Source organism: Myxocyprinus asiaticus, chromosome 37, assembly GCF_019703515.2.
Source record: "Myxocyprinus asiaticus isolate MX2 ecotype Aquarium Trade chromosome 37, UBuf_Myxa_2, whole genome shotgun sequence".
Lineage (NCBI taxonomy): Eukaryota > Metazoa > Chordata > Actinopteri > Cypriniformes > Catostomidae > Myxocyprinus > Myxocyprinus asiaticus.
The window spans coordinates 34530241-34551180 of NC_059380.1; the positions used below are offsets into that span (position 1 = coordinate 34530241).

The 20940-nt window shown below is 36.0% G+C and overlaps 1 protein-coding gene across 1 annotated transcript in view; it reads right to left on the reverse strand.

Moving 5' to 3' along the window:
- cacna2d3 (calcium channel, voltage dependent, alpha2/delta subunit 3) overlaps window positions 1–16697 on the reverse strand; it is a 71883-nt gene extending 55186 nt beyond the window's left edge. The window contains exons 1-8 of the mRNA XM_051675490.1: window positions 16534–16697; window positions 15662–15743; window positions 9744–9860; window positions 7984–8043; window positions 5039–5201; window positions 1424–1555; window positions 922–982; window positions 380–530 (exon numbers count right to left, since the gene is read on the reverse strand). Of these exons, the coding sequence (XP_051531450.1) occupies window positions 380–530; window positions 922–982; window positions 1424–1555; window positions 5039–5201; window positions 7984–8043; window positions 9744–9860; window positions 15662–15743; window positions 16534–16661 (894 nt within the window). The 5' untranslated portion in view covers window positions 16662–16697. The remainder of the gene's footprint in view (window positions 1–379; window positions 531–921; window positions 983–1423; window positions 1556–5038; window positions 5202–7983; window positions 8044–9743; window positions 9861–15661; window positions 15744–16533) is intronic.
- Between the last annotated feature and the right edge of the window lie 4243 nt (window positions 16698–20940).

The following is a 20940-nucleotide window of genomic DNA, read 5'->3' on the forward strand; positions in this document are numbered from 1 at the left end:
GAAGGAAGGACATCAGCTGAGGAAGTATTTAATACATGTTGCATGTCACTTCTGTCTTTCAGAGCATGTATGTGCACAACGAATAGAGGCCAATCATGATCCAATTAATGTGTATGCATGCTGGACGAAGCCGAGCTACAATCGCATTATCTCTGTCTGTTAGTCCGACTTCTCAGAATTCGGACTGGTGCGATTTCAGTCGGACTAATACATTTACATGACTACATAAAAAAGACGAAGTATTGCTTTAGTCTGACTGGAATAAAAAATGTTTAAATGCATGTACATGTAATGAGTGTTTCACTACAATTTCAACACATAAATCTCAAGCATCAAACCAATGATAAGTCATATAAGCACATTTATTAGTTAAACTCACTGCGATAATGTTAAAGAAATCATCGTCTCCCAGCGTGTCCAGTATGGAAGCGACTGTCTGTCTAGCTATAGTCAACCTTAAACCCTTCATACTGCCACTGACATCCACCAGAATCACCACATCTTTAGGAGACGTGGCTGCCTGGATATACCTGAGAAAACAAACATTGGAATAAAGGTGTTCATCTGTAAAATGAAATCTATAATATAATATAACAATACAATACAATACAATACAATGCAATACAATACAATACAATACAATATAATATAATATAACATAATAATTAATTTAATATGCCCAGATTATTCCTGTTACCTTATGATGAATTTAAATGTTAACACAGGATTAATTACAATAATGTGTTTCATGAAAAATAAAAACAAATGCAAATAAACAAGTTTTTTTTCTTTCTTTCTTTAGAACAGCATGGAGGTAAGTAAATTATTTGGATGAACTATTCTTTAGAACATAACATTTGTAAAAACTAAAATCGACAACTCAAAATCTAAAATCAGACAAGCTGTAATTCTAAATCATACCATTTTCTGTTTCTGCAGTCAAATGCGATGACTCCGTGTTCATCTGGATGCCACTTTACACCTTAAAACAAACATGCATAAAGATCTTTTTTATCATGTTTAAATTATACGTTTAAATCTTTAACTCAAATGTTTTATTTTTCTCATATCTACAGCATGTATCTCAGAACAATTTCAGTTTAAGTCTTGTCATTTAATGTTTTACCGTTTACAGTTCTATAGTGTACAGATTTGTAGTTTGTGGAAGTACATCTCCACAGAGGAGTTCAATAACCACATTGTCATCCATTTAGCACAAAGAGCTTATATATGTAAATTCTCTACAATAATGCTACAAGACGTAAGATGTGATTTAGTTATATAACTCCGGCAAAGGCAATGATTAATGGAATGAATTTTCTTTATGTCCTCTCTGATGGTCTGTAAAATTAAAACATTAGCGAAATCAGCCAGTTTGATCTTCATCAATTTCTAGCGCTGACATTCCACACACATTACGTACCTGGGTATTGTCGGAAGAAACCTTTAGCACTTCCAAAGTATTGCCAAATAAGGGATGGGTCTCTTTTGTAGTTATCCACAAAAACTTTGTTCAAGGCTTCCGACCAATAGACTCCATTAACTATATCAGGGTCTAAAAGGATGAAGAGAGAGAGTGTGAAAAAGACAGGATAGGATATACATTCACCCCAAATAGTATTTAGAAGCCACACTTTTTAAGCCTCATAAATTTATGAATGTCAAACCAAGTCAACCTTCTTTTTCTGAGTCATTTTTGTAATGACTTTTAATCATCTGGTGTCAAAGGGATTTTTAGTGGATGTATGAAGTTCCTATCAAGTTCACACAGGTGTCCTAGGAGAGTAACTACAGATATAGTTCAGCACATTAACTATAAGTGCCAAAGTACTTTTTGTCTTCATTTTGAACATTATATCTATTGTTTTAGTATTTAAAACATTACAAAATGCTTTTTGTCATATGTTTTGCTCTAAAGTGTCCTTATCTAAGTGTGGTTTAAGTGTCCAAATACTGTATATACAGATAGATAGAGCTAAAGAGTACAAAATTAATTTGAAACATCATTTGCAATAACTGCTAAAACACAGTTCTAATTTGAATTTAAACCCTAATTCCATTTGTGGTATTACAAGACACAAGCAGAGCAGTTAAATCACACCATAGTTCCACCCCTCCTTTTGCTTGTAGTCCAACCTGAATCCATAAAAAAAACAACTCTCTCCTTTGTCCTCCAGCATACAAAGCGATGCCAATGAAAGGCTATTATGGGTGCACACAAAGGGACAAGGTGCACACAGCATGTGTGAGCACCCACTGAAGCTACCATAGATAACAAAGGAGCAGCTACTTTAAGAGTGATTACTCTGTTCTCACCACACTCTTCACAGGGGCATTGAGCCCTTGGCTTTGTTCATTGCATCGTCCCCAGGTAGTTATTGACTCATAGTGCTTCAGTGACACTGAGAAGTTTGTTCCTGGATCAGTAACTTCTGAATGACCTGAGGTGCTTGGCTATTCTCGCTGCTCTATGACACAATAACTTATCTTTCTCTCTCTATATTTCACTCTGCATTGAGGGTCACGTTCCATTGGGAAACAGAGGGGCTATCCTAGACTAAAACGTCATAAAATGTCAATACATTGATTAGAAGAAATATGTATTAAGAGACAAAGACTATTGTGCAATGAGAAAATGCTGATATAGACAAATAATCATCAGGAAATGTTAAAAGAAAGCACTTTATCACACACGGTTTCAGTAAGAGAACACAGCTTTTTTAATGTGTTTCTGAAGAGTGCGCATGTGCGTGTATGCTCAAGTGCATAAGGGGAACACCTAAGTCTGGTGTAGAGGGAAACTCCACTATTGCAGCATATCAGTCTGTCGCATTACAAAGTGCTTTGGTGTTTTCAGCAGCTTTCACGCATTAAACGGCTTTCTGGTGTCCGTGAGTAATTATAATTTAATATTTGTGGTAGTTATTACTCTACCATTAACAACAGTCATTAATGACAGCTCTGTTGTTGAACGTGGTTCAAACAATGGATGTGCGATAGTAACTTCTGTTTCTGGAAACAGTCGTGATGGTTGATTTTTCCAACGATGCATCATACTATGGAGGTTACACGAGTTACATCTTTGTACAGGAAACGCACCCCAGGTCGGGATGCTCAAACATACAAAGCAACATTTAAAAGCACCACAGAGCCACAGTTTTACACTTTTTTGGGTAATCAACCTACGAATGCATTACTTATTTTGCATATTAAACTGGCGTAGGACAAAGTATTTTAAAGGTGAGGGTAATTTCATTGTCATCCTCAAATGGAATTGCAAAATGTATTATTTTATAATATATTTACATACAGTGCATTGCACATTTGTTATACATCTTATTATAATATACACTGGCGGCCAAAAGTTTGGAATGATGTACAGATTTTGCTGTTTCTGAAGGAAATTGGTACTTTAATTCACCAAAGTGGCATTCAACTGATCACAAAGTATAGTCAGGACATTACTGATGTTAAAAACAGCACCATCACTATTTGAAAAAAGTCATTTTTGATCAGATCTAGAAAGGCCCCATTTCCAGCAGCCATCACTCCAACACCTTATCCTTGAGTAATCATGCTAAATTGCTAATTTAGTACTAGAAAATCACTTACCATTATATCACAGTTGAAAGCTATTTGGTTCATTAAATGAAGCTTAACATTGTCTTTGTGTTTGTTTTTGAGTTGCCACAGTATGCAATAGACTGGCATGTCTTTGCCATTTTTGACCTAATGGCAAAGACATGCCAGTCTATTGCATACTGTGGCAAAAGAAACAGCTTTCTCTATAAACTGTTTTGTTGAATGAAGGCTATACAATGCTTGAAATTGCCAAAAAACTGAAGATTTCATACAAAGTTGTACACTACAGTCTTCAAAGACAAAGGACAACTGGCTCTGACAAGGACAGAAAGAGATGTGGAAGGCCAGATGTACAACTAAACAAGAGGATAAGTACATCAGAGTCTCTAGTTTGAGAAACAGACGCCTCACTTGTCCTCAGCTGACAGCTTCATTGAATTCTACCCGCTCAACACCAGTTTCATGTACAACATTAAAGAGAAGACTCAGGGATGCAGGCCTTATGAGAAGAATTGCAAAGAAAAAGCCACTTTTGAAACAGAAATCAAAAAGAAAAGGTTAGTGTGAGCAAAGAAACACAAACATTGAACAACAGATAATTGGAAAAGAGTGTTATGGATTTTAACCACATTGAGCTTTTGTGGGATCAGCTACACTTGGAGGTGCATGAGAAGTGCCCGACAAGACAGCCACATCTATAGCAAGTGCTACAGGAAGCGTGGGGTAAAATGTCACCTGAGTATCTGGACAAACTGATAGCTAGAATGCCAAGGATCTGCAAAGCTGTCATTGCTGCACGTGGAGGATATTTTGATGAGAACACTTTGAAGTTCTGAATTTTTTTTTCAAATTGTAATATTAATTTTTCATGTTATTAATGTCCTGACTATACATCAGTTGAATACCACTTTGGTGAATAAATGTACCAATTTCTTTCCATAAAAGCAAAATCTGTACATTATTCCAAACTTTTGGCTGCCAGTGTATAATGTATATTTATGTGCATATACGTAAAATATATATATATATATATATATCAGAATGTTTATTGTATATTTTCAAAGAGGTTTCCTGAACACTATTTCTATCTGCATTTGGTCAGCCAATTGGAGGCCAAAGGTTTGAAAGCACTACAGAAACACAATGTTTACACTTTTTAGAAAAATCAGTCAATAAATGGCTTTATGTTGTTTCTGATATTAAGGTGGATTAAGAGAGGGTATTTTAACATCCCAAAAAAGTCATACACTTCTAACATCGAAAACATAACACCTTTAAAATTCTTAGGGAAGGTGCATATTGTTTTCTCACTCTCTCTCTCTCTCTCTCTGCTACTGTAATAAATGACCACAATTATTCCCCAATTTGCTCAAAATAACAAAAAACATCTTCTGATTTTAGCAGGCAACACTGAACTTCATGTTCTGTGTGCCCAGTTAAAAACAGGATGCATTACCTTTATTGTACATGTTAGTTGGCACCTGCACCACACTGAGGCTGAGGTTGACGGACAGGTTATTGAAATGATCGTTAGGTTCCAGGATGAACTCTCCTCCCAACTCCACACTGTTCCCATCTTCATCCACTTCGTTTATCAGAACCGCGTTGAAATACTCATACTGTACGAAACAAATATAGTTCAAATAAACGAACTATGGAACGTGTCACAGAAAGAGTGAATGAAAAAGGAACATTTTATATTAGTAGTGTTTTATATTAGTAGTGTATATTACAAACATTCATTCACTGGGGTTGTGGTATGCACAAGTTTTTTTTTTTTTTTTCAGCTTAATCTCATTTTTGTTTAACTTACTTACATACTTAGACTTACTAAACTTACTAAACTTAATAAACCAGTAAGGGTATAGAGCTGTAAAATGAATGTTTATGGTTTAGCTCAAAAAGTTTAGTCTCGGAATAATTTGATGAGAAAGGTTTGAGTTCATAATAATGTTTGAAAGCAGATCTTGTTATCTTGGCAAATCCGAGCACACTTTAAGACATTGTTGGGATCTCTGAAACTCTAGAGGAGACAAGTGAAATTACTGAGCTTTTTCTCAGGATAAAAATATGTGAATCAGGAGCACTCTATTTACTCTCCATTTAATACAATTGCTGTCTAGGAGAAACAACTGAGAAAATGCAAGTGATCTCATTTCTGTTTTGGTACACTTTACAATAAGGTTCTATTTGTTAACGTAAGTTCATAATATCTAATGCATTAACAATGAACACTATTATTTTATAGAATGTATAATCTTGGTTATATTAATTTATGAAAACACAGTTGTTCGTTGTTAGTTCATGTTAATTCAGAATGCATTAAGCAGTGCTAATGTATACAACTTTTAATTATAAAAATGTTGAAATTAACAGCCTTATTGTATAGTGTTACCTGTGTTATTTTATTTCCAAATACATAAACAGTTTGGATTAAACCATTAAAACAAAATTGCAGTTTATGAACTCTACAGCTACAAAATTGTATGCTGGCACCTCACTCTATGGCCGAACTATAAAGGATAACTCACTAAGAACATTTAGTTCATGTCAAGAGGCACGGCATGATTAAACTACCTCTCACTTTACTGGACCAGAGGTCATTTTGTGAAAAGAGGCTATCTATCGGTAGGGTGAGTGTACTTGGTTAAACCTTTGTGTTTACCATTAAGTGGTGTGTGTGTGGGCGGGTTAGGGTGGTTTACGATGAAAAATTTTTAGGTTACAAACTAGTAATTACAAGGGTATTATGCTATAAATGTGGTTTATGAGGACATTTCTAGTGTCACCATAATTCAAATTGCTTAAAAAACATACTAAACTATGTTTTTTTTTAATGTAAAAATGCAGAAAGTTTTTTGTGAGGGTTAGGGTTAGGGGATAGAATTTATAGTTCATACAGTATAAAAATCATTTTGTCTATGGAGAGTCCTCATAAGGATAGCCACACCAACATGTGTGTGTGTGTGTGTGTGTGTGTGTGTGTGTGCACGTTGCACCATTTGGCTAAACGTTCATGTTTGGGTGGGGAGGGGGGCATCACTACAAAGCCCAGCAATGACAGCTCATACCACGGCTGGGCGCTCCAGTGATACACCCCTGGGGGGTTGGAGGGGAGTGGAGCGAGGCAGTGGAGAAACGCTCCACACTCAGCATTTCTGACAGTACTGCGACAAGCTTTTGAGGGTTATCAACAAACACCAGGAGCAGGTGCTGTACACCCGACTGAGTGCAGGTGTCAGTGGGTTCTGAGTCAGAACTTCTCATCACGGTCAGAACTATTTCAACCAGATCTCAGAGCATTCACTGAAAGGTGTGTTTTTATATAAACACATGTGAGGAAAATTTTTAAATAATATAATAATAAAAGAATTATTTTCTCACTATTTTTATTTCAGTGCATATTTGGTGTAATTAAATTTAGTTATCTATCTATCTATCTATCTATCATCTATCTATCTATCTGTCTGTCTGTCTATCTATCAGATTACTCATAAATACACTATTATTATTAATCAACAGGACTGATCTGTGTGTCACATGAGCAAAAGAATAAGTTTGTAAAAATGAGTGTGTGAGAATAGAGAGTTCTAAAGTAAACTCTAAAATAAACATCCTTGGGTGTAATGTTCCGTTTAGTCACATAGACACATTGAAACTTTAAATATTGCCAAGGATTTGTTGGTATTTTAAAACCATCCGGATACAGCTTGTAAAAACTACATATAAAAAAGAGGCTGCAAACCGACTCTTTCACTGTAATTATTTACGTGGATTAAAAAATTCAGAGTTTATGAAACATTGGAAATGTATTCCTACGTATGAGTGCATAATTGCATGAATTCGTTATTTGAGGGGGGTTACCATTATTTTAAACGTATTTTGCTTCAGTGAATTTTCCATTTGTCCCTGAATAGCGCAGCCAATGTGGAGTCATTTATCTTAGTCAGAGTGTGGAGGCCGGAGAGGGGAGGGCTTTCCAACACACACACACACACGCACACACACGCACACACACACACACACACACATATACATATACATATATATATATATATATATAGAGAGAGAGAGAGAGAGAGAGAGAGAGAGAGAGAGAGAGAGAGAGATCTAAGCTGGAGGTCACATACAGGATATTTGCATATAGAGCAAGGCCACAACGTTATGGCAAAAAGTGCAGGGGCTTTATTAAAAAAGAAAATCCCATAAGATTATATTCTATTATATTTGATTCGATTAGATTCTGTTAAATATTAATCAAAACATGGAACATTAAAATATATACCATATTATGTGTATACTGTTTATACTGTATTTATGTTCCATGTGAATGAGATCTGTCCATGGTGCTGAAATTTCCTCTTATAATGCAGCAAATACATAACTGACACACTCTCTCACCTGTAGGTCAGGGTTTTCCTCGTGCTGAAGATGAGCCTCTTCTGCTGCTTCTACAAGCCTCTATACATGAGTGACATGACACAGAGAACAATAAAAGGCCCATGTAGCAGGTTTTAACATAATTGACAGCATATCCAGATTTGTTCCTGACAAATCACATGGTCTTTATGCAGCAGATTTTAAACAAGCAGATTTGTTTTTACTCTTTAGCTATCTCAAAGACTCTCATTAATTACTTTATAAATACTTTCGTTACATGCATATACAGTATCTATATTTATAGTATATATAACTATTTATATAGCTATCTTTAAGAATTAAACATTCAAAACAGCAAGTTAGAAGAGTAATGAAACTTTGATTCATAGGCTATTGATACAGTAGGCCTATAGAATTCACAAGGACTGTTTTTTATTTTTATTTTGTTAATGATTCATTAATTAAAGTTATTATAAATGTTATTTAGATTCTTTTAGAGAAAAACAGGGCAATATGATCTTTATACCTGCTATTTTTTTTATACCTGTTTTTTTTCTTTTTTGTGTTGTTTCCTTGCGCTCAATGTCAACTCACAGGTGCTACATGTATGTGTGTTTGAGAAAGAGAGAGAGAAAGAGGGAGAGAGAGACACTGACACGCTAAAGGACAGTGTATGCTTTGTCGTCATTGAAAAGTGCTGGCGTGTATGTTTAGTTACTTTGTGCTATAATTGCTTCCAATCCGCAAAGCGCTTTAGAAAAAAATTAATATCTGTCGCGTTTCAGGGAAATTATAGCAACATAAACAAAAACAAGGCTTTGTGCCAACTTTATAAACGCCCTCTGAAAATAGACATATTACACCAAGCTGCTCAGTATAGTAAAATGAAAATGAGGTTAGCTACTGCTTAGGGAAGGGAATCCTTTTTTTTTTTTTTTTTTTTTTTTACATTTTCAGAGTCTTGCGCGAGACGAATTTTCCCCGAAAATTACAGCAGAGTAAATAGAAAACCGAAAAAGGCTACAATAAATAAAGAAAGAAAGAAAGAAAGAAAGAAAAGAAAATTATATATATATATATATATAGGTAAGGTAAAATACTCCGGGTCTACGTTTCTGTGGTGTAAATGGCATCAGCTGCTTTCAAATCCGGCAAAAGTGCAGATTTGTGGTGTTTTCCACAAATACATGTGCATTCGTTTTATAAAATCAGTACACATGGATGAGGTGTATTTTATTATTCTTTTATCCTTTCATGGTTAATCGACTCCATTGCAACATAAACTTAGAGGGAGAATGACAGTGTGTATCTGCAGGAGTTAGATAAGACTATCTCCTCCACACACACATACAGGCAATTAAAGACTGGATGGGAAATATGGTCTTCTACAGTATACTATAGAAGGGAGACGCTTTAATCGAGATGCGTTTATACGTTGGTAATAAATATCTTAGTCGTAAAGTGCAGCATCAAAGAAAATAAATGAGTAATGAAAAATTCTGAATGAAACATTTACACAATTCGTGCAGAATTCTTACACAATAGGCTATATAGCTATAAAACATCAGCGGCAACAACAATAAGTCTAATAGCCTAAAAGGCTAATAATAATTATTTTTAGGCCTACTTATTAACACATTGTATTTATTAAAGGCTAGTTCTTTTTTCATTAAGGCTCTGATATTTGTTGGAAAATTGCTGAAAACCCTAACTAGACTCATGAATTTAATTTACTCTTAATTTTAGTTAATTAAACATCAGTCTACAACGTTTAGACTTACTCGTGTGGCCTCCGCTTTCCTTCGAAACATTTCCTCCATATTCTGCGCCAGGTTCTTCACAAGTTTTGCGCCGTCAATGTCCTCTATCCGCACCGACTTCTCATATTCCTTGTATTTCTAAAGATAAACAAATGAATTAAAAAATTAACGCAACATGCAGTGTGAGAAGAACAGAGGGAAATTGTGCGCGTTACGTGTGCTCAAGGCTGGATTAGATCAAGTGGACGATAAAAACATTTAAAAAACATCGATCTGAAAACACAAATACCTTTAAAATCACAAATGTGCACAAAGTTCTCTTTAAGTCCATTAACACTTGTAAAAACTCATGACATGTTTTAATGCAGCTTGTCTGGCAATTGTATTAATAGAAAATGAAAATGTAAGTTATTCTATTTTTAAATCTAAAAAAAAAAAAACACACATAGGAAACATTATAACATTAAGAGAACAACGATATTGCTCATATTAAAATAAATGAAAACTAATTTATTTGTACTAATATTAACGGTAAGCTATATTTTTGAGCTCCCTTTTAAATACTGCTCATTTATTCTGATGGTCAATAAAGCGATCGCTTCTCGAAACAGACATTTCTATTTATGCTGTGTATTTCGCGTTGAGGTTTAAAAATTCTCACATAATATCTCACATAGATAATTTAGGCAGCTCCACCTAATGACCTCATAAGCAAATATCTGCTTTGCCAAAGAATAGCCTATGTGGGGGGGGATCATATCATTTTGCCATATGATAGACAAAAAAGGATACACTGCCAACAGATATGTGTTTAAGAGATCAATAACCAGCATGACAAGTTAATTTGTCAATAATCAGTAAATAGTAAACTGGGATGGTGGACATGTAGACGTACATGCAAATCTGCCGGAGGCAGTCGCGTGTGGTAGTGGAAGATGGAGGGACGAGACAAGTTGAAATAATGACGCAAGACTTTGATGGACAGACGGGGGCTGGAAGCGCAGGTCTCCACGAGTCTCTATGACCTGCGCTTTGCAGCATAGTCTTTGTTTTAATACAGCTGTCGTTCTCCTCGAGTTCAGTGCTACAAGCATTCATGTAAGCGTGCTGTGCTGCTCCTCGCGCTGACAGCAGCCGCGCACTGATTGGCTGATAAGACAAATCCTCTCCCGCTCTATCTCGTGTCCGTCATTGGTGGAGCTGCTGCTGCAGTGTCTGTTATTGGTCGGTGGCAGGCGTTGTGGGTGGGCTGTTTTGGGGAAGCTGGGCGTGGCTTGTCGAAAGGGCCTGGCACTGGTGGAGGGTTATTGAAATGGAGTCAGAATTGAGGAGAAAGATAGTAAGGTGTCAAGCTTGGGCAAGTCAGGATAATGAACTACACCACTGATATCGCTGAGTCTGTAGTACAAGCGACACCTGAAGCAACACCACTCAACGGGCATTGTGATTTTAAGACTATTCAGGCACACTCAGGTACAGTTTCAAACAACACAGTCTTTACAACACAGCCGTTTCAGCTTAAAAAAAGGCTTAAGTAAGCAAAACAGATATTCATACATACATGTCTCTCTATCTTTTTTTCTTTCTTCCAAGACTACATGGAATTCAATGGAAACACCTTCTACTTTCAAAAAAGCCTTTCTGATTAAATAAAATATATAAATAAATAATAATAATAAAAAATGTTTCCAGTTAACAAAACAGATATGGGTAGTTGATATGAAATACTTTTGGAAACTTGACATGTCCTGTGTTGTGACATGCTTTCTTCGATCTACAACTATCTCATCTAAAACTATTTTAAACAGCATTTTATTTATATTTATTTTTTTAATAATAATTGTGCATGTAGCTTTTATGATCATATTAATTGAGACTACATGGAATACCTGTATGTGCACTTTTAAAAATGCATTTGTCACATCAAGACAGTTAAAATATATATTGATAGAGATTATAAAAAAGAAAGAATATTTTTCACGACTGATACCAGTACAGATTATTTTTATGTTTAAGTTTCTATCTGTAGAACTGATTTTGAATTGGTGTTGTATTTCTGTTTTTAATACAATAAGGAATAATCTTACAAAAAAATAAAAACATAATATTCATTATGAATATACTAATAAAAATTACAATAATTAATAATCAATAATAATATAATGTTATTATAATAACAATAAATTATCAGTAGGCCTGTTATTGAAAAAAAAAACAATATCCAAATAAATAGAAAATATCTAATTAAAAATGGGGAAAATTGCTTAAAAATTAACGGTGACCAGTTACAGTACCTTACATATACACTTTCCCTTAGGCAGTCATATACATTCTCATTTTTTAGACAATATAGGACATCAATTTCCATGAAAAAAACACTTTCGCACAACTCGCCCCAAACATGTTTTCTACTCCACCACCCCCTTCGCACACGCACATCTCGACACCATACAGCAAATTACCACTTCAAGAGAGAGACCATGGAGAGTTATTGAGGCAGAACAGTTCATTTCACGCTTGTCCTGCCTCCCCACCCCTCACCCTCTTTCCTGGCACCCTCCCCAGTCCAAAAAGCCATAATCAAAGCCATTAATACTGCACTCATCAATAGTGATGATCGTCCCACTGATTCAAAACACCGTAACAAAATAGTCCCGGGGAGTGTACCCGACTCTTCCGTATGTTCCTACACAGCATTTGGACAAGACACTGTAAACATTAACAAGGTTTTTGCCATAATATTCTCAAGATGCTGCAAAATTGTTCACTGTAATGATGTTTAATGGTAATGTATTTGAACAATCTGTTATTTTGTTGCTACGATGTGGAAACTTCAGCAATGAAACACAGTTGGAAGCAACAAAGGGTAACATTTGTATGGCTGTTTTTCCTCTGTGTAAAAATCAGGTAATTTTGCATAACAAGCTTAATGATCACCATTAACGATCCTCCATAATGAACCGGCCTGCTGCCTCATCCCTCCCATTCTGCTTCCACTTCCTCGGAAAGACAGTTTATTGGCAATGTGCCCCACCCATCGGTCACGCCCACTGAGCAAGATGATGGGGAAAAAGTGCAAACATATGCAGAAACAGCAATAACGAGAGAACACAACTGGCTGGGACATTTTACAATGTGTAAATGTAAGGGGAATTCTTTTTTGGATGATGGAACAAGTTCATTATTAACACTTAGGCCACATCCACACTTTGAAAATGCATTAATTTCATGACGTATATGGCTCTCATTCACACTGGAACAGCACTGAAAAAAGTGAGATTTTAGAAAATGCTCTCCATAACTGCGTACTTTGGAAATCGATGCCTTTAGAAAACTGAAAACAGAGTTTTCAAATTTTAACGGATTAGTGTGGACATGACCTTAAGGTTGAAGATTTACTTTAGAACTGAACTGGGAACAGATTCCAAATAAAAAATTACATTAGTAACACATTAGTAGTTTACCCAAAAATAAAAAATTCTGACATTATTTACACTGCCTCATAACTTTCCAAAACTGCATTCTGTTATTTTTTCAGTGGAAGACAAAAGGAGAACATTTTTCCAAACAACAGGGACCATGTCTGTCAAGCTTCAAATTGGACAAAAAAGCATGATAAAATATAGTCCACAGGATGCACGTTGTAGGAGACACAACCTTTTTTTTTTATGCAGATCACTGAAGAAACTGAAACTAAACACTGACAATAAGCGCAGCTGATGCATCTTACCTACGACAAGCCCCGAGGGGAAAAATACATAGCGCCCACACACACAGATACCTGCGCACAGTACAGAGCCACTTGGAATTAAATAATAAATCACATATTTTAAATTTGCTGCCTGGCATTAGCATAATCACAGAAGTGAACTTATTTGCATATTGCACGGGAAATTAAAGATCGGATTTATATTCGTTTGGTGGAGACACATTGATTGGGCCAAGTGAAAATGGAATGTGCGTATTCAATCGGATAGCAATCCGATCAGTAAAAACACATAAAGTGACCCAATGTAAATACCCCCATAGAATTTATATAGGATAAATTGCAAATAATTTATTACATTTAATAAAAAAAGAGCCACAGCACCTTCAACTTCCATTTTAATTTGTATTTTGCACTAATTTCCCGAGAAGTGACGATTTAGTTTTCTTAAAAACATGGATGCAAACGCTGCTTTATTCTTGAATTTTTTTTGCGATTCCGATTTGCAATATTCTGAACTTGGTCTAACATGGTCTGTTCCTCACACAAAGCTATCATATAGTTTTAGAAGACTAAAGAATATAGCGCACAAGTGATTTGGACTACTTTTAAGGTACTTCTATTTTATTGTCCTTTTAGATGCTTCACGGATGTGGTCACTACGGGTTTTTATTAAAGAGCTATGATAAGATTCTTCAAAAATTTTTATTTTTTTTCTCCACAGAACAAATAACAGCATACAGGTTTGGAGTGACATGAAGGTAAGTTAATAATGACAGAATGTTCATTTTTGGGTGAACGTTTTCTTTATTATGAGAGAATTTAAGACAACACTGGTCTCAGATCAGTCGTTAAATAAAAATTCATTTGTTTTAGGTAAACAATTATTTGTGGTCACGCAAAACTGACTCTTTTATATGTACTATTTCTATTGTACAAAAACTCACATACACAAAGAGAGATACAGTCATTTAGAGAATCTTTATATACCTCGCACTCACAACGAAATCACACATGAACACTGCCATAATTCTCAGCTGTTATTCTACAAACCTCAGTTGCAGTCATTTTTGCTGTTTTATAAACAAACCCAAGGTAGTTCAGTTGAGGAGTCACGTACGCGCATTCTGTGAGAAGGTAATTACAATGATAACATGTGTGCTGATGATGAGAGCTCTGCTCTTATCTCACAACAACACTGAGAGACTTATTAATACTTCAGAGAGAGAGAGAGACAGACAGACAGAGGGGTTTATCTCCAAACATACATCTCTGTTTTTCCTTCAATAGAAACTGAGAGGAAATTAAATATGTTCTGTAGTATATAACGCCAGTGCATTGTGCATTCAAATAACACTAATATCTACAACACTGCACACTGTCTATGGGGTGGGCTACCTTTATCTGCAAACATCAGCACTACTGTATGTCACACACCAGCAGTCAATATATGTGAACTTTAATATTAAAATATTAATATTAGTATTTGGTTTCCGTCCACTTTTTCTGTTGTTGGCTTATCTGGTATTGCGTAATCAGTAGGGAATCATTGCCATATCGAAAGTAAAAACTATTGAGTATAGTCTAAACCATCAAAGTTACCAAAAAGACACCACAATGTAAACAAAACTATAGTGACCATCTTATTTTTAGTCTAAATTTCAAAATAAAGAGCTGGGAAAATGCATATAATTTAATAACCACAAGAGTTGTTTTATGTAGAAACCTGCTTTATACTGTCTGCTTCTAATTTCCCCCTTTTACGGCTTTTACAGTCCAAAATGAAAGAGCATAATAATGTATTCAATCTATAGAAAAGTACAACATTTTATGCCTGTAAATGCCTCAAATCAAAACGCAAGCCTTAAAATCAGAACCCTCTAAAACTGACAAAGATTTTAAACACTCAGTTCATAATTTAAGTCTCTCTGCTGACACGGTGTGGCCAAAGTGTGTTCTGCATCATTAGATGCTCCTTTGTCATTTATACACACATTCAATTATTCTATTTATCTCTTCCAGCTATCCAGGTGTTTAGGTGTTGGAAGGTGCAAGAGACAGATCGGGGGGAGAGAAACTGAATGAAATGAGCCTTATCCAAAACACCCCACTCATACACACTTACTCACTCGAGTCTCTGATTATACACCTGAATGTTGTACAGCAAACCATCTGTATTCATGTAAGCCAAGGAGATGTGTGTCAGCGTATGTGTGTGTGTGAGGGGAAATACCTTTTGTAAGAGCTGAGATCCTGAGTATTTTGACGCTATTGATTTTATTTCACCACCAAACGCTGAAGCCCACAGTTTAACCCTGTTGGGGGAAGAACTCTTTTAATCACACAAAATCACAACAAATTATGCCACCATATGCCAGCAAGTTTGAGCAATATTATAATGACAAATTAGGAATAAAACAGTTGACAAAAGCTAATGTAATAAATGAGAATTGTTTCCTTTATATAGACAAGCATTAAGGTCTTTATGTTAAATGATATGTATGATACAGTTTTTTTTTCTCCTTCATGTTTCTCATTTATATCAACTTAAGAAAAAAGGAGTTATTTTAGTAATAACTAGATCTTTAACATACCACCAAAGCCACCATAAATGATTTAAACTCTCTTTTTATAAATAGACATTAAATGCAATTATTTTACACTATATGCATAATGCTTCTTCTCTATTTGCAGATATTTATATAATGAAATGTGTATATATTGCAGAAGCCGTTCATATTTGCACTCTAGAAATAACTAGACCCTAAAAAGACAACCAAATCATTATTTAGAAATTAATATTGAATTTAATAATCAGGGCTTCTGCTCTATATTCTGCTTATTTAGACTACATGTCATACATTATGCACATATTATAAAAACCTATTACTATATATTTGCACTGTAGATCAAACAAACAAAAAACTACCGAAGCCATCAATAAAGATAGTTTTAGCCTCTCTACACATAAATATCTGAATTATATATATATACACACACACACACACACACACACACACACATATATATATATATATATATATATATATAATTATTATTATTATTAAATGCAACTGTTAGGGCCTCTTATTCTCTTCTACTCACACTGATAAGGGGATCTCTGATTGGGACCCCCGCACCTCCGCCGCCGTCCAGCACGCGCTCAGCACACAGAAGAGCAGGCAGCTCGTGGAGCGCGCGTGCATCAGTGGAATCCTCCGGTTCCGCTGCATGTTTGCCCCCCCAAAATTCTCCCGCTGCAACGGAACCGGCCGTCTGTCCCGCTCTCTTCTCTATTTCCAGTCGGTTAAAAAAACAGCACTGAGCGCCGATTCATCATCACATCTGCCCACCCCAGTGCGTGTGCTGCCTCCGGAGTTTCAGTCTCTCCGCCCAGCTGTCACAAACGCCGCGGACCCCCCCCCCCCCCCCAGAATTTCAATTTTAAGTATTTTTCCTGTCTTACTTTACATAATTCTGCATAGACCTTATTCACGCTAGCACCATCTTTGATTTTTAATGGGAATGACAACGAGGCTGTCAGGGATAGACTTATAGTCTCTTCAGTGGGTTGTACTGCAGTTTAAAGTGTTTTGGGATCGTTCCGCAGACAAAACATAGATAAAATATATTTCCAATAACATTCAGCATACAAAGAACTCCAGACAAAATGAGTTGAGGAAAATCAGATGTGATCAAGGAGCTTTTTACAGCTTTATACCGTTCGTGCCATTGAAGAGATAATAAGTCTGTCCCTCACAGACTCGTTGTCATTCCCATTAAAAATCAAAGATGGCGCTAGCGTGAATAAGGTCTATTTTGCTGTTTCCCTAGATATACAGGCATATTAACTCAACCAGATGTATTATTGCCACTCTCACAACTGTTCTTCAATAGATGCCATAAAAGAGCAGAAGGAGTAAGTGAATAAGATGTATGAGCCCGTCATTAATGTAGTGTTGACCTCTTGATCCCTGACGCTTAACAATAGCATCCAGGAGTTAATTACCATTCTTTCCCTTTTTCTGTTCCTCTAATTACTCAATGAGCACATAAATGATGAGGTGTGTGTGTGTGTGTGTGTGTGTGTGTGTGTGGTATAGAGTGTGATGGAACTGTCTTAACACTGCTGCATAAGAGAACAGCTCTCTCTCTGTTCATCTCTTTTTTTTTCTATTTTATAATTTAGAAGGGATTCCTATAGAAGAATAGAATACACTGATATTTGAGACACAGTTTGGGGTTCCTCAGAATTTGGGGACAGTAAGTTGAAAGTTCTGCGCTGACCGAAATTTAAATCGCTACCCCCAAATGCCTAAGCTGGAAGTGTTGTTGAATATATGGTCGTGTATGGAATGTATGTATGGAGCTCCAGTTTCAGGGTGAAATGTCCACAGAATGGCACAAAAAGTGCGTTTTTTTTTTTAAATTTTATTTATTTATTTATTTATTTTAACTATGCAGTCGAAGGAATGCATATTTTATTAACCATACACTTAACCCAAACCTCAACCCTAAACCTAACTGTCCGTGGAGTAAAAATGTTATTTTAGAGCAAAAATGTGACCTCTGAATCATGCTTACCATTGTTTACTGTATGTGAACACGATTACTTCTTGGTTTTCATGGGATCAGAACCCAAACCTTGGAGGTTTTCTCATTTTGCGTTCCACAAAATGGGGGCAAAATAGCGACTTACATTAAATGAAAAGTTAGAGTCACTTGTGACAATGCAAGTTTTACAGTGAAGAGAAAATATATGTAACTAAATGTAAACAAAATGTTAACAAAATAAAATATTGGGGGCCTGGGTAGCTAAGTGGTAAAAGACGTTGGCTACCACCCCTGGAGTTCGCTAGTTCGAATCCCAGAGCGTGCTGAGTGACTCCAGCCAGGTCTCCTAAGCAACCAAATTGGCCCGGTTGCAAGGGGGGTAGAGTCACATGGGGTAACCTCCTCGTGGTCGCCATAATGTGGTTCGTTCTTGGTGGAATGGTGAGTTGAGTGTGGATGCTGCGGTGGATGGCATGAAGCTTCCACATGCGCTATGTCTCCGTGGCAACGTGCTCAACAAGCCACATGATAAGAGGTGCAGGTTGATGGTCTCAGACGCGGAGGCAACTGGGATTCATCCTCCGCCACCAGGATTGAGGCGAATCACTACGCGACCACGAGGACTTAAAAAAGCGCACTGGGAATTGGGCATTCCAAATTAGGTGAAAAAAAAATAAAAAATTGGCTCCATAAGTATTCGGACACTCAAGTCACACTTAAAAATGTCTGAATATCATTCATTATATAACAACATATCAAACCAAGTGGCAACTGCAAACAAATTATGCTAGACCTAATTTCACTTAGCCATTTGTGCAATGACTTCTCACCAACTGCTCCAAAAGTGATTTTTAGTGGCTGTTTGAAGTCAGTTCCCCTTAAGTTTATACAGGTGTCCTAGTATAATAACTACAGGTGTAGTTCAGCACATTACTATGAGTATGTTCCAATACTACTTGACAACAAGAATATTTTTGTATTAATTTGAACGGTATATGTATTGTTTTATTACATTTATGTGGTTTGATAATTTTTTTAAGAGTGGCTTAAGAGCCCAAATCCCATTTGTGGCCACTGAACTGTAGACAGTATGTAATGGAGATGTACATCCAGAAATAGATGCCTTTGTTACAGTAAATGCATGGTGCTACAGGTTGCTTCTTTAATAAGAATGATGAAGTCAACAACAAGATTAAGAAATTATAAGTCTTTCAGGGACAGAAGCAATAGTTTTAACAGCTCCTGAAGCAAAGCCGTTTAATCTGTGCTGGAATTCTCACATGTCTATTTTAATCAGGGCACCAAACACTGTAATTTCAGTCTCACCTTAATGGACGGTAAAACTCTTAGGGGGTCAAATATAGGTGATGTGACATCTGGCACTCAAGGTGTTAAGAGGCCACACTTCACTGCTAATCAAAGAATCCCTTATAAAATCTGTTACAGTACATATGTGCATGAACACAAACACATCTACTGTATGTGAATGGACATCTTATATTCCATTTTAGACAGTGAATACTGGAAAGAGCTCAGATTGTTTAAGGCAAAATAACTGTGCATCATATTGATGACATTTGGTTCAAGTGTTATTCATTAGGACTGTGTCTGTATTTAGATACAGATGGCTGGTGAATCCCTAAATACACAAGCAATTATAAAGACTCTTGGTACACATTACAAAACATACATGGTAATAGTTCTTACAGTATCTTCTGCACTGATATACTTTTGGGTCAATACAGGTAAATGGATGCCACTTTTTGTGTTTACTTAAATTTACCTGAATTACTTTTGGAATACATAGAGCTATTTCAAACATTTAATCATAAAACAAAAGCTGTGCCTCAAATTTTGCACCATGCACTACTATGCACTCTGCTATTTAGTGTATGAATTTTCAAAGTGTAGTGTTGTCTCAAATGGAACACTAATGTTTGTTTTTTTTAATACACAGAAGCATTCGCTGTCTTTCAGCTAACAGAAGTGACATTAGCCATCCTCAGTCCAACACTTTTATCTCAAATGACAGACATGTTCACACAACGTGGGATGATGCGTTCAACTAACATTTCCAAGACGCAGTCTTTACACAAGTTTCTATAGATACCACATTTTCATTATTAACAATTGTTTTGTCAGGATAGCATCATGGCCAGGTAACCCCACCCCTACGTAGGGCAAGCTGCGACCACTGAGTGCATGAAGTGTCCAACATTCCACACACTGTTATTTCGAATGAAGAAGTACATCGTAGTACTCTTTTGTTTGTTGCATTTTCAGTATAAACACAATACGCACACTGCTTACACTACAATATTACGTGAAATAGTACAGAAGTATGCGATTTGTGATTTCCCTTATGCAATTTTTAGTGATATTTTTTGCTATAAATATTGCAGCAAACCATGATAATTTTAATGAGGGTAGTGAATAATTAAGACTTTTTAAAATAAAATAAAAATACAGTACCAACCTTACACATCAAATACTTACATACAGATGTAGCCCATAGTAGTTACACTAACAAAATGCAGTCCAGACCAGACTGACCACAGAACCTTGCTGATAACCAGTCTTTCCACTAAGATGTTCTAATCAAGCAGTTAAAATACCTTGTGGGTCTTCACTTCAGCAGTGGGTAATGTGAGTGTGATGAATCATCAACATTTTTAATCCATTTCCCAGAAAAAAAGTTACTTTTATAAATTACTTTCGTCTTGCTGCTGGAAGTTTAGGTCAACCTTTAGGAGTACACTAGCATAATGATGGCCTCAGTGCTTGCACTAAAAGCCACAAAACTCTAATTTTAAATTCATGAGGTCTTTAATACATTATTGTTATACAAAAGTCAGATGGAAAAGAAAATACTTCAGAGTTTGATAAAATCCAAACAACACTTTATTCAGTCATTCAAGTCATTCTTTTACTGCAATCAGAGAAAGAGTTGGATCAGAG